The 2,577-nt window shown below is 35.2% G+C and overlaps 1 protein-coding gene across 1 annotated transcript in view; it reads right to left on the bottom strand.

The window, feature by feature from the left end:
• LOC117108917 (5'-nucleotidase-like) overlaps nt 1-2,144 on the bottom strand; it is a 9,665-nt gene extending 7,521 nt beyond the window's left edge. Inside the window, exon 1 of the mRNA XM_033251099.1 lies at nt 1,567-2,144. Coding sequence (XP_033106990.1) covers nt 1,567-1,911 — 345 coding nt within the window. The 5' untranslated portion in view covers nt 1,912-2,144. The remainder of the gene's footprint in view (nt 1-1,566) is intronic.
• Between the last annotated feature and the right edge of the window lie 433 nt (nt 2,145-2,577).

The following is a 2,577-nucleotide window of genomic DNA, read 5'->3' on the forward strand; positions in this document are numbered from 1 at the left end:
ATTAGGCAGGATGTATTTGTTTGAAAAAGAACCCACTCTTGTGAAATTAAGAGGTTTATAGGTGAAAATTGTAAATTTAGAAATAAGTTTTATTTTTTCCTTTGAACTGAGATCAATATGTGATTTTTCTAAATTTCTTTAAAAGCATTTGTTTTTTTAACAATTACAGCAGATGCAAATATGTTCTGAGAGATAATTGAAAAACAATGGCCATTGAATAACATTTTTTGATAGTAGAAATAAAAGTTTTAAAAACGTTATTTCACTAACAAAGTAGAGGAATGACATACAGTATACAATACTTTAACTACCAAAATATGCAACTCATAGATAACCACAAACTTCACTTTTGTTAAATATCAAATGAATTAACTTTACATGTTATAAACAATGCAAATAAACAGTAGTTAAAGCATGTGGATCAATTGTGTGTTACAGAATTTGATTATTGGGGAGATTCCTTTTAAAAACTAAATTAGTTAAGATAAAAAAATGAATATAATGACTCAAGAAAATCAGTTTTAATTCAGAATTTGATTATTGGGGCCATTTTTACCTACCTGTCATATGGGGCCATTTTTTCCGGGGCCATTATTTCCCGGGGCCATTATTTCCGGGGCCATTTTTTCCGGGGCCATTTTTTCCGGGGCCATTCTTACCGTACACCTAAGGCTACACTAGTTAGCAGCGGCCATGCCTTACCACTCGACCACTCAACTCGCCCAACTAAGGCGAAACTTATTTTTTTTATAGGCCTACCATGTTTAGCGAACTTGCCGCCTGCAATAATAATAATGATTTCGTATGAATGTAAAATGTTATTTTTGGCCAATTGCGCATCCACCACGTAAAAATGGAATTTTAAGAAATGTTTCTTTATCTTTATTACATCCACCTCTGCCTTGAAATCTCCAAAAATAAGAAACGTAAAATTGCTGTACAAAATTACATTTACAATGTATTACCAATTCGGGATAACTAAAATATAAAACATGGAAAAAAGACCAACCAAACTTCCTTTTTATGCCTAGGCTAAATGTAGTGCTATCCAAAATGACTTTATTAAGTTTTAAGATTGTTGATCTCTTTTTTTACCGACACAACTAGCATGTGAAAAAAAAAAACCCTTACACAAACATTTTTTAAAGCGTACAATTATTCTAAAGCTAAATCTGTATCTCTGTTTCTGTGAATTGACCCAGAATTTTTCTCGGGGGTTGTTTATTTTCTATTTTTAATATTATATTACTATTGTGATGAAATAATAACAGCGAAGAAGATTGGCCTGAACGAACATAAACCTGTGATATATACTCCCACGGGGTGATGGGGTGGGGCTAGGCTTCCCCGGCGAGGGGATAGCCCTGTCTCTTATACACATCTAGATGTGTATAAGAGACAGGATATCTTAGTTTTAAATAGAGACATCTTGCCCAAGACAGAAGAGACTTGAACAGCGATGAAGATGATGAAGAAGATGGTATAATGATAAAGTTGATGATAATGGAGATACTTAGATGGTAATATAAAAATTACCATTATAACACTTTATATTCGCCAACATACCATGGCATCGTACTTTAGTGTGTTCATAAAATGTGATGTAGCCAGTCCTTTATACACATAGTACCACATGGTTCCCTGAAACTGGTCTCCCGCATCTAGTAACATCACATTATCTGTTCTCTCTCGAATCTTTTTCACCACAGCCGCTCGCCGGGCAATGCCGCCGACACATCTACCGACTAATGCCATTTCATCGGTACACTTCCCGCCAAATGCGTCACTCGTCTGCTCGAATCTTGAATGCACATCGTTCGTGTGTAGAAACGTTACGTTGAAGTCCAACGCTAATATGCCATAGACGTGGAAACACATAAATGTACAAACGAAGCTCCGTAATATGGACATCCGGATCTGTGGGTGTCGCAAACAATTACGCCTATGAGCAAAGTTTACTTCCAGCTTCACGAAGACGAACTACGGTATAGGGTATGTGAATACCAAAGACAATTGTTCGTGATAATAAACCAGCTAATTTTGATATAGCCCCCACCTAACCCAGGAAAAAATCCAGTTTAAATCTTCAAAATCAATGCAAATCGGAGATTCTTCCAGTCCCCAGGCTTAAACGAACCTTGAACCTTTAACCTTGAATTGCTATTACCATTGATATGAAAACTGTGTTATCTTGCTGACGGCTCGATCATCTTATCATGAACCTGTATGTCATGACAATGGTTAATATTGTGTTTCACTTTATTGTTTTATAATGGCAGTAATAATGGCGGTAATGGTACAGCGTTGATTAAGTTGGCAACTTCTTTATTGTGTAGGTGGCGGACGTCCAAACACACTGTAAACCCCATGCATCCAAACCCTTTAATTATTATTGTAGAACTCTCTTTTTTCTTTAAAAAAAAAAAAAAATAATAATAATTTGATGTTCATATCAACCCATTGTTTGTGGGGTTTACCAATACCCGGATTGAATTTTTGGAAAATTGTGATTCCGCTTCCGTGAAATTGGCCACAAATAAATTATTTTAGTATTAATAAATGCATAAATTATTTTGA

This window comes from Anneissia japonica, unplaced genomic scaffold, assembly GCF_011630105.1.
Source record: "Anneissia japonica isolate Jap-2015-1 unplaced genomic scaffold, ASM1163010v1 scaffold987_len1640505_cov201, whole genome shotgun sequence".
NCBI classification, from domain to species: domain Eukaryota; kingdom Metazoa; phylum Echinodermata; class Crinoidea; order Comatulida; family Comatulidae; genus Anneissia; species Anneissia japonica.